The sequence below is a fragment of the Barbus barbus genome, assembly GCF_936440315.1.
Source record: "Barbus barbus genome assembly, chromosome: 27".
NCBI lineage: Eukaryota > Metazoa > Chordata > Actinopteri > Cypriniformes > Cyprinidae > Barbus > Barbus barbus.
In genome coordinates, this window is record NC_136755.1 from 20,485,949 (window position 1) to 20,508,684 (window position 22,736).

At 35.0% G+C, this 22,736-nt stretch overlaps 2 protein-coding genes across 2 annotated transcripts in view; one reads left to right on the plus strand and one right to left on the minus strand.

Annotated features, from left to right (window-relative positions):
- Positions 1 to 402: 402 nt before the first annotated feature.
- Positions 403 to 12,832, minus strand: LOC306847161 (DNA-binding protein SATB1-like; the record flags this gene model as incomplete). Its single annotated transcript, XM_079380964.1, has 10 exons — positions 403 to 2,089; positions 2,167 to 2,364; positions 3,795 to 3,950; positions 4,140 to 4,334; positions 4,430 to 4,812; positions 5,002 to 5,113; positions 5,583 to 5,706; positions 6,027 to 6,153; positions 12,399 to 12,575; positions 12,658 to 12,832. The coding sequence occupies 10 exons, from the start codon at positions 12,830 to 12,832 to the stop codon at positions 1,529 to 1,531; spliced, it is 2,208 nt and encodes a 735-aa protein (XP_079237090.1). The 3' UTR covers positions 403 to 1,528.
- A 4,763-nt stretch (positions 12,833 to 17,595) lies between these two features.
- kcnh8 (potassium voltage-gated channel, subfamily H (eag-related), member 8) overlaps positions 17,596 to 22,736 on the plus strand; it is a gene marked incomplete at both ends in the record, with an annotated part of 51,717 nt that continues 46,576 nt past the window's right edge. The window contains one exon of the mRNA XM_079381400.1: positions 17,596 to 17,671. Within this exon, the coding sequence (XP_079237526.1) occupies positions 17,596 to 17,671 (76 nt within the window). The remainder of the gene's footprint in view (positions 17,672 to 22,736) is intronic.

Sequence of the window (22,736 nt, forward strand, 5' to 3'; positions counted from 1 at the left end):
GGTAGACTGTGTTAGTATAGTAAACAAAGTGGCTCCTGCATTTAATACATGTGTGAAATGAAAAATACGGTTATTATGTCATACTGAGCTAAAATTCAATTTGAATCCTATAGTCTCAGTTCATTCATTTCTGGTGAATGCTTGATTTGTCGATATTAACATTAAATATTTGACATTTATTTTGTATCTGACAGTGTTGACCCCATATACAGTGATATATATGGAGAAAATGGAAGTAGAATAATAATAAACAACAAACTCAACTTAAGATGGTAAGAAAAATAGCATTGTCAATTCTGACACTAACAAGCAAAGAAATAAAGTTGTAATCGAGAATGCCTTCACAGTTAAACATATCAAGGCCATTTTCTAGTTCTCGAATAAAATGGCTTTAAACATAATGAACAATAACAAACAGTACAGATTTATTATAATTCATTAGAGAGAGAACTATTCACTGTAATTCAAAGTGCTGTTTCTATTGTGTTTTGTTCTATTGACAATAATACAGTAATGTGCTGTTTGCTTCTAACATATAATACATCATGGTTCAGGGTCTCTGGCAACAGTTCTTGTAAAAGACAACACTGTCTGGCTGAAAAAGCCACCATTAACACTGACTTATATTGCCCGCCACTTGCAAAGATTCAGTTGAGGATTTGAGCAGAAAACAAGAGACAAACAATAAATAATAATACTATAAAATTGCAAATCACATTAAATTAGGGGTGTAAATATTTGCTCTAACAATTTAAATTAGCGATTCTTTCTTAAATGATGTGATACATTTTGATAATGGTGACTTAATTAATTTTCATAGTCAGACATGAGCGTTTTTACACCCCTAATATTAATAAAAACATTTTTTAGAAATTAGAACATTGATGTTCAATTAATTCTTTCCGTGGCTTTTTCATTTGTGAAATCTTCAAGTCCATCCAAAGTATGAGGTTTCAATAAAACATCTTGTGCATGAAGGCACAACCGTAAATAATACGCTACATGAAATTGTCAAATCACCCAGAATTCACTGCTGTTTGTTTGTTAATTTAATACACTACGATTCAAATGTTTGAGGTATGATTTTTTTTATGGTTTTGAAGTCTCTAATGCTCATTCAGGGTGTATTTATTTAATCAAAAATACAGTAAAAACAGTAATATTGTGAAATATTATTACAATTTAAAATAACCCTTCTATTTGAAATATTTCGAAATGTAATTAATCCTTCAGATCCTTCAAGAAATCATTCTAATATGGTGATTTGCTCCTCCTCAAAAAAATCGTATTATCAATGTTGAAAACTGTTATGCTGCTTAATATTTTTGTGGAAACCGTGACACATAATTTTTTTAGTATTCTAAAATGAATAGAAAATTCAAAAGAACTGTTTTTTTTTCAAATAGAAGTCTTTTGTCATATTATAAATGTAACTTTTGTTCAGCTTAATGCATCCTTGCTGAATTTAAGTATTAAGTTAATTCAAACAAAATAGCCCCAAACATTTGAATGGTAGTGTATGCATTTTTTAGGAGTTTATGAATTGGCAGTAGGTGGGACTATCATCGGACTCCTCCTTACACGGAAGCTCCTCCTCTTTCTTAATAGTAATAATAAAGCGAGTTTGTGTAGATGCATTTTGCTCCACCACATCATCTTGTTTCCCTGTCATCATGTCTGCATTTGTCTCCTCATCGTTTTCCATTGTCTCCCTGCATTCCTCCTCTGCCTCCATGTAATCGTCTTCCCTCTCCTCAATCTCTCTTTCTCCTCTGTTGTCCTGCTCTTCCTGTCTAAGCCAGTTGTGACCACTGAAAAAGCTGAGAACAGCCTCTTTGGCTACTCCTAGTTGAGCAGATAGTGTATGAATGGCCTCTTGATCTGGATGTAGTCCCACTTCCTGAATGAAACTCTGCAGGATTGCATGGGCTTCTGGTGGTAAAGACCTGCCTCCAATATTTGGGCCCATGTGAGTGTTTTTGAGACATCCAGTGATGAGATGCTGCTGGAGGAAGTGCTGATGATGCTGAGGTGGAATTTTATGCAGTTGTTGGTGCTGCTTCAGAGGCACCATATGGTGTGGTATCACCTTAAAAAAAAAATATTCATAATGTACTGTAATTGTTTACTTGAATGACAGTTGTAGAAGTTTGTGTGAGCACTCACTTGTAGTTGTTCAGTCAGTGGTCTTGTGTGTTTTTCTGAGTAGAACGTCTGCCCAGTATTGCTCTCTTGGTCATATATAACATCTCGCTCTGATTGGCTGAGATTTAGGAACTGGCGAATCAGGGACAGATTTTCCCACAGTGTACGATTCTGAGGCGATGGCTCCTCCTTCCAGCGCAGGAGCTCACACAACCAGCCCTAAAACACAGACACAAATACAGCAGTGTTCAAATATCTGAGACAATGTTGTAAATTTGTTTCAAAATCTAATTTAAACCTAGACATTAATGTAATGTTTTTCGACCATTTGAAAATGTTATAATGTAAAATGAATAAGAAAATCTTTATTTATGCTTTCCATGACATAAATATTTAAATATATAATAAATATTTATATGTAGGAGATAAATATTTAATTTTCAAGAAATATTTAAAATTCTGCAGTATTTCTAGGTCACCAGTCAAATAAGCAAAATTATGACATTAACCATGTGAATTCCTTTTTTCAAAATGTAAGAATTGTTATGCTGATAATTTAATTTGTAATGGAAAAATAAGTTTCATTAGATAATATTTCACAAAATAACTGGGGTTTTTTTCTGTTTAAAAATGTAAGAAATAAACTCTTAAATTGTTATGCTGGTAATCTAATTTTCAACGGATAAAATGCAAAAAAAAACTAACAAAAAAAACAATTCCACTAGTATTTTAGACATTTTGACCCTACACATTGTCTCAATGGCTAGGCTACTGTTTAACACCATAGAAACCATATAGTTTGCCTACTTTTTTACCATGGTAATGAGATGCTGTACTTTTAGTTATGTATAAAAGATGAGGCTGTTACAGTTTTCACAATGGTACTGTCAAATGTACATCTGCATCCCAACTCAAGCTTCTGCTACTCTGAACTCAAGCTCAAGTTCAAATATACATTTCTAAGAGACAAAACTTGTAATATCACATGTTCAGTGCTACCAAATCAGGTGCTGGTGCAACTGCTCTCGAATGTTAGTCTGGAGCCCTGATAATATAAATTGTACTGTAAAATGTTACTGTAATTTGAAATTTTGTCTGTTTAATTGTAAATGAAATATATAGCTTTAGTAAACCATTTTTTCTTTTTTTTTCTTTTAGTTTTAGTATATCATTATTATACCATGCATAATTTTACCTTTTTTTTAACCAATGTAGAAAGAAGAAACCAAACCAATGTACAGTTGACATTTGAGGCTCAATGCTATAGAAAAGCAATAAAAGTTCAGGAAGAATGTTTTCAGCCTTTTTTTAAATATATATTTTATATAAAAATATGGCATACAGCTTCAAACAATGGCATAAATCTGTTCAAAATAATCGTTATTAATAATCGCATCGCAATTACAATCTCAATGGAATAATCGACAATTATGATTTTAGTCATAATCGTGCAGCTCTAGTACAGTATATACTGCACATTTCCTTGCATTCATATAAATATTTATTATATGTTTAATTATGTATGAAATGTATATCCCTCAAATGCAATGAAAGTCTTGTAAGGTGCACCTCTTCCCCCTTTTTTACTAGAGATTTCTTGTGCAATCTGTACTAATGTATTCCTTTTGTACACATGCACAAACATGTACCTGACTCTTGGCTGCAGACACTTTTGCAAACAAGGCCTGCGACACTTTTGCTCGTCTCATTTCCTGCTGTATTTCATCATAGATGCCATAGTTTATTCCAGAATCATTGCTTTCCACTTTGACTACAATGTCCTTGGAAACAGGTGAAAGTTTTGCCTGTATTGAGAGAGATATTTTTAATGACAACACTTTTGTAGACATTAACAAATGGCACTTTAATGTTACCATTATTACTATGGTTAACTATGCGTTTATTTGTCTACAATAAGATGCACTGTCCATAGAGATTATAGCACGTGCTAATTTGCATCTCAGGTTCATAATTAAATTTAAGTGACAGTAAACCTGAATAGGCAGAGGTGAGCCTGTATTGGTGTTGTAGGTAGAGTTGAGGTTACGCTCTCTTTCCTCCAGATAAATTGAGTCTCTCTGGCTCTGTGGCAGTTGCAGGAAGCTCTGCATGGCCCTAAGGTTAACTAAAAGAGACTGAGATGCACAGCGTGGGTCTTCTTCCTTGCGCAAGATCTCCGATAGCAGGCCCTGTTGCAAGTAATATTACAGACAGACACATTAATATATATACAGATACATAATATTTAAGAGATATGCACATATGCATATTTCTATCATGTTACCTGAGTCCTGTTAATGGCCACTCGTGCAAACACGGCTTGCGAAACCCCTGCCCTTTTTAGTTCCTCACGCACCCAATGGTAAATTTCAGGTGACACGTCGGTGACAGGTGAGGGACATTGAGCTACTGTGGGTGGGGAAACATTGCACTTGGGAGGAGTCCTTAGTGGCGCAGGATGAGGCCCGTGTGAGTGTGTGTGAGCGTGTGTGAGGAGCTGAGACATGGCATGCTGCTGTGAGAGGAGCTGAGCCATCACCAGACCAGGCATTCCAGCCTGCATCTGGACAACACCACGTGACTCCGCCCCACTGCCTTCCATTGGTTGCTGGTACATGGTGGGCTGGCTGGAGGATGATGGTTGGTTGCAGTTTCTGCTCATGTCACCTGAGGGGAAATAAAAACCTTTAGTAACTCGATATTCATATGAAATCACTGGAGTCTATTTAAAATTCAAATCATCTTATTTTCAGCATATGCTGTGATAGCTTATATACATACAGTTATCATATATGCAGTTAATTTACTTTACTACAGTTTTTATTCTTGGAGAACATGCAGTAGGTTTCTACTCGCCCGTCATAGATTTTGCCCTCTTGTAGTGTTTGTACCACTGGCCGAACTCCTGACATCTTGCAGCAGAGATGCTGGCATAGTAAGTGCCGTTCACTACTGACGAAATCATGCTCTTTCAAAAAACACACACAAAAAAGTTAATGTGTGTTTATGTGCAGGCAAAAATGTGATTTTACCTCTCATTTCCTTTTTATGTGACCTTAACAGTAATTCAGTAGTTAACAGACAGAGCATACTAAAGTAAGTCTTGAGGTGTGCCTTGGAAGCGACTAAATGTGTCCAGAAAGGATGTGCTAAGTTTTTTTGACTTATTGCTAAATAGATTTAATAGCTGAATCTCAACCTAGGGATGGATCTTAATAGTAGGGTGTATTCTTAAATGGAGAGCGCTTCTTCATTCATAGTTCTGCTCTTTAACCATGAGATATGAGACAATTAACCCTATTTTATTCTATAGCTATATGCAGTTAAGCTATGGTTGATAAAAAGTGTGTTTAAGTTGGTATAAGGTTATATGAATTGCAAAAATAGTGCATTCACAGTGCCTACTTGCGTACAAATGTTTTTTTGTGAACGTGTACCTGAGACAATGGACACTCTTTAGCCAGTGTGCTCTGATTCATCTCTTTCAGCAGCTCCTTCAGGGCACTTCTGACGGTAGAATGAGTCCATTGCTCAGCAGGCAAGTCCTCTAATTTAGAAACACTAAGAAAGTGAGAGAACGTGCGTGAGTCAGTGAGAAAAACAGTGTACTGCAATAATTAATGACACTGTAGGACATTAATCGCAAATATTTATTATTTCACAAATAGCTATATTATTAAGTGTTTATCCTCAAAACTTTAATAACTATAATAACTTTTAATTATTTTGAAATGAGTTTTAATACTAAATTACCTGTGAAAAATTATCGTTAATCATGAATCAGAACAGCTTTAATTTTCAGAGTGTAGTTCATCATTCTGATAAGCCTGTTTGCTGAAACCCAAAGACAGATGTGATGCAAGTGTGTGTGCCGGTTGTACCTGTGTAGCTTTATTCTTAAGGTGATGACATGGTAAAGATCTTGAAGCATGTCTCCTACTGTTGCGTCAGAGGTGTCTGTCACAGTGGACAGGGACACAGGGTTCCAGTGGCCAACCTGAACCTGACCTAATGCAGAAATTAATATTTATTACAATATGACTACTATATATGATCCTTATATAGTTCCTGCCACCATAACTCCTTTTTTGTCTGTATTTAGGGCCCAAGCCACTAAGGCGCAGGGGCCTCTTGTTTTCCTAAGGATTATTTTTAATTTTTTTTTATTTTGACACTTTTGGGGGTCTTAACGTGCTCAAAAACTCTTGAAAATTGGCACACACGTTGGAATCCGCGGCCATTAGGACGCCGCAGAGGCTGGGACCCGGGCGTGGCACAGGGGCTCTACGGCGCCCCCTGGACCACAGTCAGAAAACTTGATGTATAGCTCACACATACTTGCACGTATTCATATGAAACTCGGTACGCATATAGATCTCATTGAGCTGAACAACTTTCGCGCTGCATGTCTGCATGTCTGCATGCTCCACCCAACAGGAAGTCGGCTATTTAGGGCTGTTTAAAAAGCGCATGCTCTGGAATTTGATATACTCTGAGGATTTCCAACCGATTGCCACCAAACTCAGTGAACATGATCTCAAGACATTGGGGATGCTAAATTGCGAAGAGATTTTTGATATCTCGAACGGTTTGCCCTTGGCGAGGCGATGAAGTTATGGCGAAAAATGAGTAACAGGAAATGCCTAATAACATCCACATACATTATCTGATTTTGATCAAATTTCAGTGGTTTGTTTGTTGTATGATGCTGATCGGATAGATGTGACTATTATGACTGAAAGTTATAGCGACACCAACTGGCAGCAGGAAGTGTGTCATTTTCAAAATGCTTTGAATTCAGTATCTTATTTTTACTCAATTTGCTTCAAACTTTATCAGAATAATATCAAAACACGGTCGATGTAAAACTGTGAAGGGAATGTTGATATCTAAAATACTGTTGCCATGGCAACGTTTCAAACTTCAATTCTTTTCTGGTGATTTTGAGGCAGATAACATGTTTAGAATGTCATGAAACTCAACACACACATCAGTATTAATGATAGATAGACACTAGCAAAAGCTCATAAATGGGCGTGGAGGAGGCACTCTATAGCGCCACCTTTTGTCAAAAGTGGGGGGTTAGTTTAAGCTACAGACACCAAACTCAGTACATATATTGTTCTTATCAAGCTTTCTAATTTACAGTCATTAGCTATGACCAACAGGAAGTCGGCTATTATTATTTTAATGTGTTTTTTTTGCAAAATCATGCTGTAAATATATTCATACTCCTCCAAGCAGAAACAAGTAATTCACACCAAACTTTTTGTCAACATGATGACAATATACAGAAGATGCTAAATTGCGAACGGATTTTGGATATTTTGAACGGTGTGGCGATGGTGACTTATTAAAGTAACAGTAAAAAAAGATAGCAGTAATTTTTTTTGTATCTTTTAAGAGCAGCTTCCAAACACTTCATAAAAAAATTACATACACAGAACAAGTCATTCTGAGGAAATGTGATTAATTCCATGAATTTACAATACACTATGGAGAGCAGAAAATTTAAAAACTGTCAGACATCTGATGTCACTCTGCTTCTGTGTGTGGGGTGGGGGGGTGGGTGAGCGAGAGAGAGAGAGAGGGTCTGTTTAAAGTTTTGATGCTTTAATAGTGGTTTAAAAGTAACAGTAAAACAGTTCAGCTGACAGATGCAGACTAAGCTGTAATGCAGGCAAAAATGTTAATTTTATTATATTAAAGGTTTTGATAACACTTTATAATAAGGTCTCATTTCTTAACATTAGGGAATGCATTAACTAACATGAACTAACAATAAAAAAAATATTTAATTATTTACTATTATTTAGTTAATTTTACTATGGCATGTGATAGTATGAACTAACAATGAACAAAACATTTTTTACAGCATTTATTCATCTTTTTAATGTTAGAAAAATAGTCACGTTCAAAAGATACAACCTTAAATTTTAATAATGTATTAATACATTTTAGACTTAATATTAATTAACATTAATAAATGGTATATAATTATTGTTGATGTTAACTAACAACAGTTAAATAGTAGTTTTTTAACATTGGTTAATTCACAAATAACATTAAATATGAACAATATATTTTTACTTTATTTATTTGTGTTAATAAAAATTATTCATGTTAGTTCATGGAAAAATAAATCGTTAAAAAATGCTTATAAATCATTAAAAGCTTTGGTAACTATAATAATGTCTCATTTGTTAACATTAATAAATGCATTAACTAACATGAACTACCAATTAAAAATATATTAATATAAATATATTTATGTACTAAATTTTTTATTTAGTAAAAAAAAAAAAAAAAAAAAACAAAATATGTAAAATTTGCTCATTTGAATATTTGTAGTTTGAGGAACAAAGTACATGAAGTTACCGATTTGTTACTGTCAAACACAATTAATATTCTTGCTTTATCTGAAACTCGTTTGGATGAGACTTTTGATGATAATGATGTGTCTATAAGTGGATATAATTTATATATATATGGGATAGAAATAAGTATGGTGGAGGTGTTGCTTTTTATGTGCAGAATAATATTTCTGTAAAAGGGATGATATTATGTGTAATGAAGTTGAGGTTCTATGGCTGCAGATTAATCTACCTCATGTCAAGTCAATTTTAGTAGAATGTTGTTATAGGCCACCAGGCTCAATAAATATTTATAAATATAATAAATATTTAGAAGATATGGGTGAGATGCTGAATAAGGTTTGTGAATTAAATATGGAAGTTGTTTTTTTAGGTGATCTTAATATTAATTGGTTAGTACATAAGTGTTTTTTAAAGAATCAATGGGAAAATATAATAGACGTATGTGGACTGAAACAGATGGTTACACAACCAACGAGAATAAGTAAAAATAATAAGGGTGAGTTCACATCATCTTGTAAAGATCATATTTATTTGAGAAATTAATATTTGTATACGACAGCAATATCGGTCCAAGTAGGTTGTAGTGATCACAATATAGTTGAGATTGCGAGGAAAAACTAAATATCCAAAGCGAAGCACAGAATTGTGTATAAAAGGTCATATAGGAGGTTTTCTCAGGAAGCTTTCTTGAGGGATATTGGTAATATGAAGTGGTCAGAGATTTATGAGGTAGAAGAACCAAATGATGCACTTGAATTATTTATTAGAAAATTTCAGCCAGTTATTGATAATCATGTGCCGATCAAGAAATTAATTATAAAGGATTGTAGAGCATCCTGGATTGATAGTGAATTAAAGGATTATATGGCTCAGAGATGAGAATAGCAAAAAAAAAAAAAAAAAAAAAAAAAAAAACTGGTAGTGTAACGGATAGACAGAAATATTGTAAATTGAGAAATTATCTTACAGGTCTTAATAAAAATAAAAATAAAAATATTATGCACTACAGTTAAGTAGTAAGAAGAGAGATGGAAAGAAGCTTTGGAGGGTATTAAATGATATAATGGGGAGACAGAAGTCTACACAACCTACTTTAATTGACTGTGAAGGTACTTATGTGACAAAACTTGAAGAAATTGCAAATTATTTGAATGATTTTTTTTAGCAATAAGATACAGAAATTGAGGAAAGAAATATCATATGTGACAGGAAATAATTCTACAATTTTTAATATAAAGAACTAAATGAGCGGTAAGAACTGTAATTTTGAGTTTAGTGAATTGGGAAACGAAACTGTGAAAAGGCTAATAAAATCTGTCTGTAAAGACAAACAACCAGGAATAGATAATATAGATGATAAATTGATCCGATTAGCCATAGATTATGTATCTGGTCCAATACGTCATATTTTTAATATGAGTCTTAAGCAATCAATATTTCCACAGGCCTGGAAGGAAGCTAAAACTATGCCTTTGACTAAAGATAGAAAAATACAATTTAGTGGCTCCAATAGCCGCCCAGTGAGTGTGTTACCAGTGTTAAGTAAGATCCTTGAGAAAGCAGTATTTGATCAAATACAAGATTATGTATCACGGAATAATCTAATATCAAATTATCAGCATGCTTTTAGAAAAGGATACTCCACATGTACAGCGTTAGTACAAATGACAGATGATTGATATCGAAGGTTGGATGAAAAAAGGATATGTGGAGCAGTTTTATTAGATTTTACAGCTGCATTTGACCTTATTGATCATAAGCTTCTTTTGGAAAAATTGAGGCGTTATAGATTTAGACCATCAGTAATTGCTTGGATGGAAAGTTACTTGGATAATAGATCACAGAGAGTTTTTTTCAATGGAAGTTATTCGGATAGAAGGGGAATTGAATGTGGAGTTCCACAAGGGAGCTGTTTGGGACCACTGTTGTATTCCATTTTACAAATGATTTAAATCGGGTGCTAAGAAGTACTAACTTAATGTATGCAGACGATACAACAGTTTATGCATCTGTACAAACGTCGGTCGAATTAACAGCTATTTTGAATGAGGAGTTGGAGAGCATACAAAAGTGGATTTTAGAGAATAAGTTGATACTAAATACATCTAAAACAAAGAGTATAGTGTTTGGGCCTAGCTATTCTCTACGGACCAAACCGGAGCTGAAATTATATATAAATAAAACACTTATTCAACAAGTTAAGGAAGTTAAAACTATTGGGTATCACCTTGGATAATAAATTTTCATGGTCAAAGCATATTGAGAACACAGTGAAGAAAATGGGAAGGGTAGTAGCTGTAGTAAGGAGATGTAGACAATATTTTACGTTTGATATAATGAAAATAATATTGGATACTCTCTTCTTCTCACAGCTGGAATATTGTCAGATAATATGGGCCAATGCTTCAAAAAAGGATTTGAGGAAACTTCAGCTGGTACAAAATAAGGCAGCGAGACTTATCCTCCAGTGTCCGTATAGAACAAATATTAACAGAATGCATTTTGATCTGTGTGTATTTCACAGAGTTGATGGTTTGGATTAACCCTTTAATTGCTGTATCCCTTAAAATCAGACTGCCAGAGGGTTACTGTAATGCATGTGCCCGCTGGGCACCGTTTTCTTGATGCCACCGGGGTGGGCGGTTGCACTGACTGCTTGGGCCCGCCATCGCTGCTTGCAGCTATATTTTTCTCTTCTGGCAACCTTAATAGTTTTCTGACCTTGACCAAATTTACATTCTCTTGTGTCCCATCAGCTTTCTGCACTTCCTTTTCTATTTCTCGTTAAGTGTCTTGCACCTCCGTCTTTTGTTTTTCATTAATTAATTTTTGTATCAAATTTATAACCATTAGCATTAAAAATGAAAAAAAAATTAAGTACAGCTTAACTTAAGATTCGACCATCTAAACATTTTTTGTGTTTTTATTTTTTCATTTGTTGTGTAATTTAATTGTCTAGACTTATCAAATTTAACTATACTTTTTCTATTTAAAAATTGAAATCAATGAAGTATAATTACTGGAAATAGTTTATATTTTTTGTATGCTGCAGTTCAAAGGTTTGTTTGGGGTCAGTATGTTCTTTTTTTTCAGAAAATATGTGCTAAATTGATCAAAAATTACATGTTAAAAAGATTAAATTTTTTACCAATGCTGTTTTAAAACTTTCTATCCATCCAGGGCCGGCGCCAAGGGGGCAGTGCCCCCCCAAAAGATTTAGTGTGCCCCCCACTTTCCATCCCCTCCCCTCCTTGCTGAACATGATCGATTTCGAAAGCGAAAGTGAAACTGATAAAACAGCGCACATAAGAAAGTGATTGCACGCTTTAGCAAGCATCAGCAACTGCACGCGATCACATACCCCCCCCCCCCCCCCCCACAAACACACACACACACACACACAACGTGATTTGTGCCCCCCCCCCCTACAAATTCAAATGCCCCCCTGATGGAGGTGCCCTGGCGTCGGCTCTGTATCCATCAGAGAATCCTGGAAACTTTTTCACGTTTCCACAAAAATATTAACTGTTTTCAACATTGATGATAATAATAAATGTTTCTTGAGCACCAAAACAGCATATTAAAATGCAGCTTTGCCATCACAGGAGTCAAAACATATATTAAAATACAAAATGGTTATTTTAAATTATATTAATATTTCACAATATTACTGTTTGTAGCCTTGCTGAGGATATGGGACTTTCAGGGTTTTTTTTTTTAAACATGGTTTACAGCATGTGTGATGCATATATCAGAAGATAAGATGCAGGCTGTGATGGTGCGGACTGGAACTAAAAGAAACAGCCCCATCCCCATCTTTTAGGCTTACATATTCAATTTGAATTGAGTGTGAATTATTCATTAGTGTGTGTGTACCTGTAGCAAGAGCCGCCGCGGTGTGTGTGTATCCCAGCTCTTGCAGTGCAGCCTCTGTAATCTGGCTGAACAGCAGGTCTTTCTTCAACAGCACAAATTCTGCATGCTCCGACCTCTTCCTCTCTGAGGGTGGGACATCACTCTGCTCCACCATACAGAACACAGGAATCAGACTGCCTATAGAAAGGAGAATACGATCACTCAGACATCTAATGAACAGACACGGTCTTGTATTTGTTTCATGCCCATCAGTGGATACCTTTCCTCCGGTTTGTGTGTAATGATGTTTGTTTTGAGGTCAGGCTCACAGGAGTGACTCCAGGTACAGGTAGATCTCTTGAATTCTCCATGCGGGCCATTTTACATGGAGGATAAGAGGGTTCACACATGACAGGCCCCTGGGTACCACTAGTAGTTGCCAAATGGTCCATCATCGTTTTTAATCTCAGCTCTCACAAACTACAGAAAATTATAGCATGAAGAAAGGAAAAAATATATAGAGAGAGAATTGTAGTATTGCTCTTTTTTCTTCTTTTCTCTTATGATAGTTTAAAATGGTCAGGTTCTAGACTTTTTTTTAGCTGGTCAGACTGAGAGACCAACTTGCTTCCCAGCTAAAGATCAGGCTGGAAGACCATCTTAAACCACCTACGACCAAAAAACCATCTAGGCTGGCTTAAGATGTTATTTGTTCAGCAGTAAAGAGCTGCTACAGGTGCTCGACCTATGACAAATCATAATTTCGTCTTCTTTTTATGCCACATTTTTTCAGTCACTTACTTTATTGACTGCAGTGCTGTTTTCCGATGGTTATAATCCTGCAGACGGGGATCCGAACATGCCGACAGAGCTAGCGCGCGTCCCAGGATCGCTCACTAACAAAAACACTGGCTCCAGAATCAGCGCGCGGGTCCGGTTACAAGCGACTCGAGAGCGGGTTTTATTTCCTAAAGAAAGGTCTTTGTTCTTAGCAAACGGAAAAAACAGACACATTTAAATTAATAAAATAAAGGTAACAGTGAGGAAATATAATGCGCGAACACAGATCCGTAATTAAATCTCTAGGCGGCCCCACAAAGCATCATCAATGTGATGTCAGCAAGAACGGACCAATCAGTTTCCAGCGGAAGTGCCTCCTGTCAGAATACATGACTGTCTATTATGGCAAGCTATTTTAACATTTTAAGCATTTTTGATATTTCAATAGTAAAAACTCTTAATTTCAAATATCTAATGTACAACTTCAACTAGTCATACATTTTGATTGGCTTACATTGAGTGCTGTGAAAAAGTAGCCTAACACTCATGGACAGCATTGATGAGTAAAGACTATATTTAACTAATAACATTGACCAGATAAGTTTATTAAAGGTTTACATAAGACCTTTGTCTTTAATGATGCTCTACTGATTTGCATTTGACTGAAATTTTAGTTTTTGGTGATGAATGTTTAGTTGTAGCCTACTAACTTTTTCCTCACAGATTAAATGGAAATGTATGGTTTAAATTCCAAGTGTTGGTAGTTAAAAACATGTTGCCTTAAACAGTTCAAAAGATCCATAATATTGATTTTGAAATAAATTAATATTTATTTTGAAAGAGTGCATAGAGTTTATGAAAAATGACAGTAAAGGCATATACAATATAAAAAAAAAGAAAAAAAAAGTTTCTATTCTTTTCATAAAAGAATCCTGAAAAAAAAGTATCCACAATAATATTAACCAGCACAACTGTCAACACTGATAACAAGAAATGTTTCTTGTAAAGTCAGCAAATTAGAATGATTTTATAAGGACCATGTGACACTGAAGACTGGATGCTGAAAATTCAGCTTTACAAGAACAAATTGCAATTTTAAAATATAATAAAATTGAGAATATTATTTAAATCAATTGCTCAAAATAAGAGAAAGTCAGTACAATTTAAGAGGATTGTATATGTTCAAAAAAGTAAGGGCAAGAACTAATGCAAAAAGCAGGTGCTTATCTGTTACAGGGGTAAATCTATGGAATAAATGTGATAAGGAACTAAAAGTAAGTAATTAACTTTGCCAATTTAAGAAAATGTATAAAAATAAGGTGATAAACAATTATATGACTCAATATTAATAAATTGTGGTTGTATCGTTAAAAAATTGAAGTAATAGCTGGAGTGTGTATTTTTATGTTTGCTTTGAATTATGTTTGTACATTTTGGGAAATGTTTTTGTAATATTGTTTATTTTGTGTTATTTAACTTAGTGAAAAGTTAAATTCAGTTAATTATATATAAAGGGTAGGCATAATAAGCAAGGCTTCTGCCTACACCTTTTTCAGCAACTATCGGAATAAAATTATTATTAATAACTTTGTAATAATATTTAACAATATTACTTTATTTTTACTGTTTTTTTATATTAAATAAATGTAAAAAATATATATATATATTAAGTAAATGCAACCTTGGTGAGCATAAATGACTTCTTTCAAAAACATTTTTTAAAAATCTGATATTTTTCATGGGGTTTACTTAACATTTCTCTATAATCGTTTATAGTTTAAAAAAACATGTAATAGAGGCTTGCCATTGTGTGTATAATGCTGTGAGTACTGGTGGGAGGCAATACAATGATTGTTTCAGTTGACAAAAAAACGTTAATCAGCCTCATCAAGTGATCTCTGTGATTAACGCTTGTTTGCACCTGCACACATGACAGTCACTCTATGTGGCAATCATTCTTTTCCGTAAGCTTAATCATAATGAACGGAGCTTCATTTGTGTCTTTATTTGCATGAGCTTGCATATTTATTTACAACCAAATGAAATGTATTCAATACGTATGATTATAATACAAAACTTTATTTTCATCATATAAAAGCATTCTGCAGCAGAATGATTACAGTTTTCACTACTGTGATAAGCATACATCAGTGCACAAGAAACAGAGACAGACACATGATTGGATTATATTATTTATGTCAATTTGTCAAGTCAGCTCTCCAGTGACTAATCATATCTCAACGTTTACCCCACAGCAGTAATGATGAGAATATTGCCATAATAATATAAGAAAATTCTTAATTAATGCTCTGTTATGTAACATTACTGTACAGCAAATTGCTACTTATTTGAATCACTGCCACAGCACTTGGTGACAATTTGTATTGTAGTCTAAGATGAAAGTGTGGTATTGTAGCAGTATAAACAGTAGAGGGCGACATAGCCTGCTGTGTGTAATATGTTTTACAAAAATAAAAAATCGTTGTCTTTAGTACTTTTGACTCTTGTCAAGTATGCAGACATCATCTCATTTCTCTTTGGTCTAGTTTTTTGTCCTGCTGGTTTGATTTTAATACTATTCTATTTACAGTAATCCACCATTTAATATTATCCAAGTATAATTTAAATGGGCAGCAACAATGGAAATGGCAAAGAATAAAAATCCCACTCCTTTGTTCAAATATGCCCCACATTGAAAATATATTTTCTTTTTAACAAACAGGCTGATAATGTTGTTCTCAAAATACATTAGCAGCCCTACAATGTTTCTCAAATCTATTTCTGGAGGCCTCCCAACCTACACATTTTGGCTGTTTCTCTAATTAAACACACCTGATTAAACTCATGCAAGTTTCTAGCGAGCTATAACATTCTCAGACGTATTACATCAGCCATGCCATTACCTTTTGATTAATTTTATATCTACACTGTGACTTACAACTAACAACCGTGCATTTGGATCTTCTGCTTATTTGATGTACTGGTTTTTGCATAGTAGATAATAGGTAATTATGCATATTTGGATGCAGGATGTGTGTCAGATTGTCAGTTTTAGGGGGCTTCCTGGACCTGCTTAGACCTTAAATGCTTTCTCTGTATGCAAACAGTTGAGCCCAGCTGTGTTAACGCGAGGTGAAAGAAACACACATGGTGCTCAACACTGACTGAACTAGGCCGTACTGTGAGAATGATTAATTACCTTTATGATAACAATGCACAAAAGTGGGTAAGTTACATTCTAAACTTTAACCCTATAAAGCCTACTGCATCATATTTGATATGCATATTCCTAAGGCCTATTTAGTAATATGTGATGCTGAACCACAAAACCAGTCATAAGTAGCACAGGTATATTTGTAGCAATAGCCAAGAATACATAGTATGGGTCAAAATTATCAATTTTTCTTTTATGCCAAAAATCATTAGGATATTAAGTAAAGATCATGTTCCATGAAGATATTTTGTAAATTTCCTACTTTAAATATATCAAAACTTAATTTTGATTAGTAATATGCAATGCTAAGAACTTCACGTAGACAACTTTAAAGGCAGATTTTCTCAATATTTAGATTTTTTTTAACCTTTAGATTCCAGATTTTCAAATAGTTGTATCTTGGTCAAATATTGTTCTAACAAATCATACATCAATGGAAATTCGTATTCAGCTTTCAGGTGATGTATAAATCTCTATTTAAAAAAAAAAGAAGACCCTTATGACCGGTTTTGTAGTCCAGGGTCACATATAATAAACATGTACTGTGCTGAAGCAACTTAAGTGTACTTGGTTTATAAAAACAACAACTATGTATGAATAATCATGTTAAAATTTGACTATCAAATATGATTCATAAGGCTTTTGAGGAATGTTTATTGTTTATATGTTGATTAATCACTCAATTATCACTGTATTGCATTGCATTAGGTATGTTTTGCCTCCTCAGCTTTGAACATAAAACTAAGCAGTTCAATAACATCTGACTAAGACATATTATTTGGAGATAAAGTGTCACAATTGATAATTATGTTTATGTAAGTAGTCTGCAATACTGTTATAAATATTTCATTTCATTTACATTAACAGCAGAATTGCACCTACTTTTTTTTCTGAATTTGTAACTTTTTTCCTATTTCTGTATTCCCTTACAAAATAATAGACTATATAGCCTATTATATTCATGAAGAGCATAAAATATTGTTAACTTTAGGTTTACATCCAAACTCACGTGGATTTTACCTGACGCGCACCTGCGGGCGTCACTCCCAGTGACACGGGCGCGCGCATCCCCATCCAGCCTGCTCGCGCGCTTGTGAGGGAACGGGATCCTCCGTGCCTCTGTCCGCTGAAAGCTCAGTTTCACCGGAGTGCTTCAAACTGTCTACCTTTGTCTCTGACAACGCCGCGTCACTTTGATGGGGAATTCGATATCAGGGCGGGAAAATGCCTGTTATGAAGGGATTGCTCGCGCCACAGAACACATTTTTGGATACTATAGCGACGCGTTTTGACGGCACACGTGAGTTACCGCGATGGCATTTTCCCCTATTTGTGTGCAAAAACTATTTTGGTGTTTCTAATGAGACTGTTTCTCCTTAAGGAGGACAGAAAGTAATTTGTTTGGTCGTTTGATTTGACAAATGTTTGTCAGAGCAAGTGCACTGTGAAATTGACAGTATACTTTGACAACAGATCAAAAGCATGATTCATGAAATAATATTAGGGTTAGAAATGAGCAAGTAATAGTGAAATTAGCTTCTCAAATGTGAGTAATACAAAATGAGTAAATGCAAATAAATAATGAAAAAACGCGAAATAAATAGGAATAAAAACACCATGCTTGTACCTAGTAAATAACACTTTAAAAGCTTCTCTGTTTGATTTATATGTTTACATGGTTTTAAAAAGTTCAGTGTTGTGTGCATAATTACATAATTTTTCAGTTATCTGTGAGAAATGTGCATTTTATGGTGTGCAAAGGCCATGATGAGCTTGTTCCTCTAATTAGGACAACAAGTACTTTGCACATTATCCAAATTCTGAAAAAAGTCTTTAGCATGTATAAGAATATATATATATATATATATATATATATATATATATATATATATATATATATATATATATGTGCGCGTGTGTGTGTGTGTGTGTGTGTATATGTATTCTTTTACATGCAATTTTTTTTCTGAATTTAGATAATGTGTTTCACACTTTGTATTCATGCCTCTCCACAAGTGTTTTTTTTTGTTGAGTTTTGCATTGGAAGCACAATATTGCTCTCAAACTGAGCATCTGCTCGCTCAGCACCATGGACAGCGCACAAGGGCAACCCCTCAGTTAGATCTGTCAGAGCACTTAGGCTGCTTTGATGCTTAGATCAGTGGTTCTCGGTCTCACATAACTGGGCATTTTGGATGTCTCCATTATTTGACACACCCATTTCAGGTCTTGGGTGTGCCCTACTAACAATCTGATCAGTTGAATCAGGTTTGTTAAATTAGGGAGAAGTCCAAAATGTGCAGATCCACTGGCTTAGAAGTGGTGCATGATTGGGCTGTCCTAATGTTTATTTTTCATATAGAGCTCAAGCAGGGTTGGTAGAGATAACAGTAACAATCAGAGGGCTGTTTAATTCAAGTTAAGACCAATAGCCAAGATCATGCACGAAAAAAGACATGCTTAATGTCCGAATGAAATCCCTTGCGTGGCCCCAGGTAACGACCAGCATCGATCAAATATAATTGGTCGACCACAGAACAGTCAGGCAGTATTTCATCTCAAGGCGTATTTGTGCGGTTGTAAAAATGAGTCTGTCTGTGCGATAAAAGTTTACTGATTTCACAGAGCAAAGCCTGTCAGCTTTTATCGCTTTGTTCCAAACTGTTTTGGTGTCCTAACAGAAAGGACTTGTACCATCCTGCCTTATCACATTCTACATTTAGGTAACTTGTTTTCCCCCATCTAGGTCTAAGGTTTGAGAAATGAGAACCGAGACTGTGTTTTATTTTAGCGCTAGCGCTCCCACCACAGGAATCCTTCTCAAGGGACATGGTGTCCTCTGGGCTGCTGGGTCCATATATTATCAAACTATGGTTTGTCCTTCAGGGGAGACTACCTGTACGGCTGTCACCGTACAGGCGCCAGTTATATTGGAAGGAAAGTGACAACAATGACACAGGACGATAATAGAGAACATCCCATTAGGCGACATCCACAGTGGCTCTCCAAAATGATACATGCGCATAGAGGATGATTTTTTTTTTTTAATGGTGGATGGATGTTGAGTTGATTACATCACAGACACAAATGAAAGAGCACGCACCCAAGCCAAAGCAGAAATGCTGTTGCCCGTTTTGATTTTGTATGTGCTGTACAAAGCCAAATCGTTTGTAAGGAAAATCTTATGCTAGTCCATGCAAAATTGGCCACCACAATGGGAAAGTTATCATTGTTTTCAAGATATTCAAGGTGATTGCTGTCATGTTCCAGGTGGTTGCTACGTCTCTGTGTAATTCTCGTCTCTAGAAATGGTTTGCTTGGTTTTTTAAAAGTAAGTCTAAAGGTTTTTTTTGCCATTTATATCATATGCCTGTTGAAAATTATAAGTTAGACCTTTCTTAAACAATCTGAAGTATTTAGCAGATATTTTAAAGACTGTTTCAATAGTTTTTACCAATCCAATCACAGTCACTATCCAAAGCAACATGGAACCCCATTAAAGCAATAGTTCACCCAAAATTAGCTGTAAATTTACTCACCCTCATGGTGTTCAGGATGTCAAAGGGTTTGTTTGTTCATCGGAACAGATTTGGAGAAATTTAGTATTACATCACTTGCTCAGCAATGGATTCTCTGAAGGTGCCGTCGGAATGAGCATCCAAACAGCTGTTTTTTATCAGCTATTTGTGCTCTCATTCTGGCATGTAATCCACAACACTCCGGTTCATCAGGTCTTGTGAAGTAAAAAGCTGAATGTTTGTATTAAACAAATTCATCTTTAAGATGTATAACTTCAACCGTTGCTTCCAACTAAAATATGAATTCATAATCTCTAAAGCTGCTTTCTCTAATGAAAAAGTCATGATGTTTGAATCAGGAGAGAAATATAAATAGCAGATAAAGCACTGTTTATAAGCAAAAACTGTTCTAAACAAATATGTTGGTGGATTTTTATGTGCAAGAACAACAGGGGATGGATGTTTTCACTGGAGGAAGTGTAATTTTGGATTATGGATATTTTGGCCACAACGACAGTTTAAAGTTAAAATGCCATGATGGATTTGTTTCTTACAAACACACAGCTTTTCACTTCACATGATGGACTAGAGTCATGTGGATTGATGATTTTATCAGCTGTTTGGATTCTGACGGCACTCATTCACAGCAGAGGATCCACTGATAAGCAAGTGATTATGTAATGCAAAATTTCTCCAAGTCTGTTTGGATAAAGACAAACTCATGTACATCTTGAATTGAGGGTGAACTATTCCTTTAAATTTCATTGTATGGCCAAAAAACATATTTTGTTGCTCAAAAGAAAGAAAATCGTGCATGTTTGGAATGACACAAGGGGAATAAATGATGACAGAATTTTCTTCTTTTTTTGATTAAACTATCCCTTTAATAATTTGAATCAGCTAAACTTTCCCTTTAATAATTTGAATCAGCTAAAAACACATCTCTTCCATCTTTATTTGACCCTCTAACTCTAGCGCTCTCTATTCTAATTCTATTTAAAAAAAAAAAAACCTGTCCCTTTTAGATTTGCACTCTATTCATTTACTGCTTGTTCTCTTAAAAAACAACAACTAACAATAGCTTTTCTAATCTTTTTTTATTCTGTTTCTTTTATTTATTATACAATTAACAAAAACAATAAAGGCCTCTAACACTAGCTTGCTCTATTCTTTTTATATTCTATGTGTTTTCTTTTTGTTTATTATATAATAAAAAAAAAACCTTGCTACGTGTACTGCGTTAAGCTAACTGAGACTTGTTATAGCACTTGCATATCATTGCTCTTTTGTTGATTTTGATTGCTTCCATTGTCCTCATTAGTAAGTCACTTTGGATAAAAGCGTCTGCTGAATAACTAAATGTAAATGTAAATGTAATAATTGGGTTCAGAGTTTTGAAAAATCGCTAACCTTAAGTATGATAAATAGAAAAGTGATGCTTTCCTTAGCAAGCACCACTAATTACACCCTTTACTTCATAATCTTGTGCAAAATTCAAGTTACATAAGAAAGCCTGCTGACTTGTTATTGTCAAGAGAAGCTTTACATGTATTAAACTCCCTCTGCAGCATCCTAATGTGTGTGCTTGTTGTTGTGTGTTAATATTCCATCAAGACGAAAGATTTCAAAATACTCTTTTCATGCAGGTACCTGTCAGGACAGCATATGGTGGGTAATTACAGTAAAGCAGTGTGTGTGTGCCAGTTGCGTGTGTTTCCGGTTGTGTGTTACCCAAAGAAAAGGAGAGAGTGTTGTTAACTGTGAAAGAGTAATTTAGAGTAATTTTAGATGAGTCCTTTTAAAATAACACTACAAGATGCTTCCGTTGGTAAAATTACGAAGCGCAGGGTTAGAAACCCAAGTCAGATAATGGAGGTATTTCAAGCAGTGCACTCTTGCATGTAATGCATAATCACACTGCCAGCGAACTCAACACGTATCAGGCACAAAATGAGGAAATTGGCATGTCTGCTGCACCTCTTCCAGTTGGGAACAGATCTTTAGGTCTGAAAGATAGTAAAATGGAGGCTGTAGACCGGGAGAACAATGTGTGTCTGTTGTTTGAACTTGGGATAGAGATGTCAGTGTGCTGTTCTTCTGTTGTTCACTGAACTTCACACAGAGCTGAAACTGAGCTCATCAGTCATCATTAGGGAAGAGAGAGAGGGACTGGAAGCCTAAGAGGGAAAACAAAAGAAGATGGAAGGGCTAAAGAAAACATGCAGGGAAATGAAGCAGCAGAACATAGTCTTTTGCGTATTACAGGTTGACATTAGTGGATGGTGGAAACAGGACACCGTGAGGATGGACTCTGCAATTTCAGCAGGGTTATCTACTCGGATCAGACCAGAATACAGATAGAACTCTCGCTTACTGTTCCAGAGTCTCCGAGAATGGAATTCTGGAATTGTGCCAGTCTAGACTTTCAGACCTTGCAATCTTCCTTTGTCTTATTAACATTCAGAGAATACTTTTGTGTGCTCTGGCACGAATCATGCATTGAAACTAAATTTGAAGGACCCTGCTGAGACTGTGACAAAAGATTATGTAACCACAACAGATTAGCGAAATAAAAAGGTTGAAATGATTAGATGCGATGGAGCCATTTCAGACTGTTCCTATTGCTGCTTCGTTTATTGCTGAAAGAATTTTAGCACCATATGCAGATGGTTTTAAATTAGTGCGCTTAGTTTCTTGTCAGTTCCGTCATGCCAGTCGAGCTCATTAGCTTTGAGTATTTAAAACAGTAGTTTTTACTGAGATTCAAAAGTCTATTATACATAAAAACATATTTAGGTCATATCAGTGAAGAAGTTAAATGTTTTCTCATTTATCTGTGCTCAAACC